The 687-nt window shown below is 55.2% G+C and overlaps 1 protein-coding gene across 1 annotated transcript in view; it reads left to right on the top strand.

Annotated features, from left to right (window-relative positions):
* LOC109468540 (PHD finger protein 12-like) overlaps positions 1-687 on the top strand; it is a 19416-nt gene that overhangs the window by 10407 nt on the left and 8322 nt on the right. Inside the window, exon 8 of the mRNA XM_019766783.1 lies at positions 15-371. Within this exon, the coding sequence (XP_019622342.1) occupies positions 15-371 (357 nt within the window). The remainder of the gene's footprint in view (positions 1-14; positions 372-687) is intronic.

The raw sequence follows: 687 nt of genomic DNA, 5'->3' as shown, positions 1-687 counted from the left end.
CATATGCCAAACAGGAAGCAAAGCTGAATGCCTACCACATGAGATGCCTACGCAGGATCTTGGGTATTAAATGGCAGGACAAGGTCTCAAACACCGAGGTCCTCGACAGGTCGAAGTCCAGGACCCTGTTTGCCATGATCAGCGAGCGTCGCCTGAGATGGCTTGGACATGTGCGCCGCATGGGAAAAGGCCGCATTCCCAAGGACCTTCTATATGGCCAGCTTGAAAGCGGTTCACGTCCAGTTGGCCGTCCTCACCTGAGGTACAGAGATGTCTGTAAGAGAGACCTTGCGTCGGCAGGCATCAGCGTGGACTCGTGGGAGGAACTGGCACTCAACCGCTCAGACTGGAAACACGCTGTGAAAGCTGGGGTGAGAGATGCCGACATCACAAGGTCTCAATTGAGAGACCTGCGCCGGCAGAGACCAGCCACTTCCAACACCACCACATTCACCTGTTCAACATGTGGCAGAGTCTGCCACTCACGGATCGGCCTGTTCAGCCACCAGAGACGGTGCCAGACCCCTCCAGTGCCAAGCCCATCGTCTACTCAGACGGAAGGAGGCCGATGTAATACATGGATATGGGGACCAGCCCCTCTAGCGTCATGCCACTTCGCTACATAATGTACTGGTATTCAAACACCAGTTACCATGGTAACTGCCGTCTGGTCGATGTCGTTGACCG

Source organism: Branchiostoma belcheri, unplaced genomic scaffold, assembly GCF_001625305.1.
Source record: "Branchiostoma belcheri isolate BF01 breed outbred unplaced genomic scaffold, Haploidv18h27 scaffold2, whole genome shotgun sequence".
Classification (NCBI taxonomy): domain Eukaryota; kingdom Metazoa; phylum Chordata; class Leptocardii; order Amphioxiformes; family Branchiostomatidae; genus Branchiostoma; species Branchiostoma belcheri.
The sequence above is the reverse complement of the archived record's forward strand: the minus strand, read 5'-3'. Positions and strand labels throughout refer to the sequence as shown.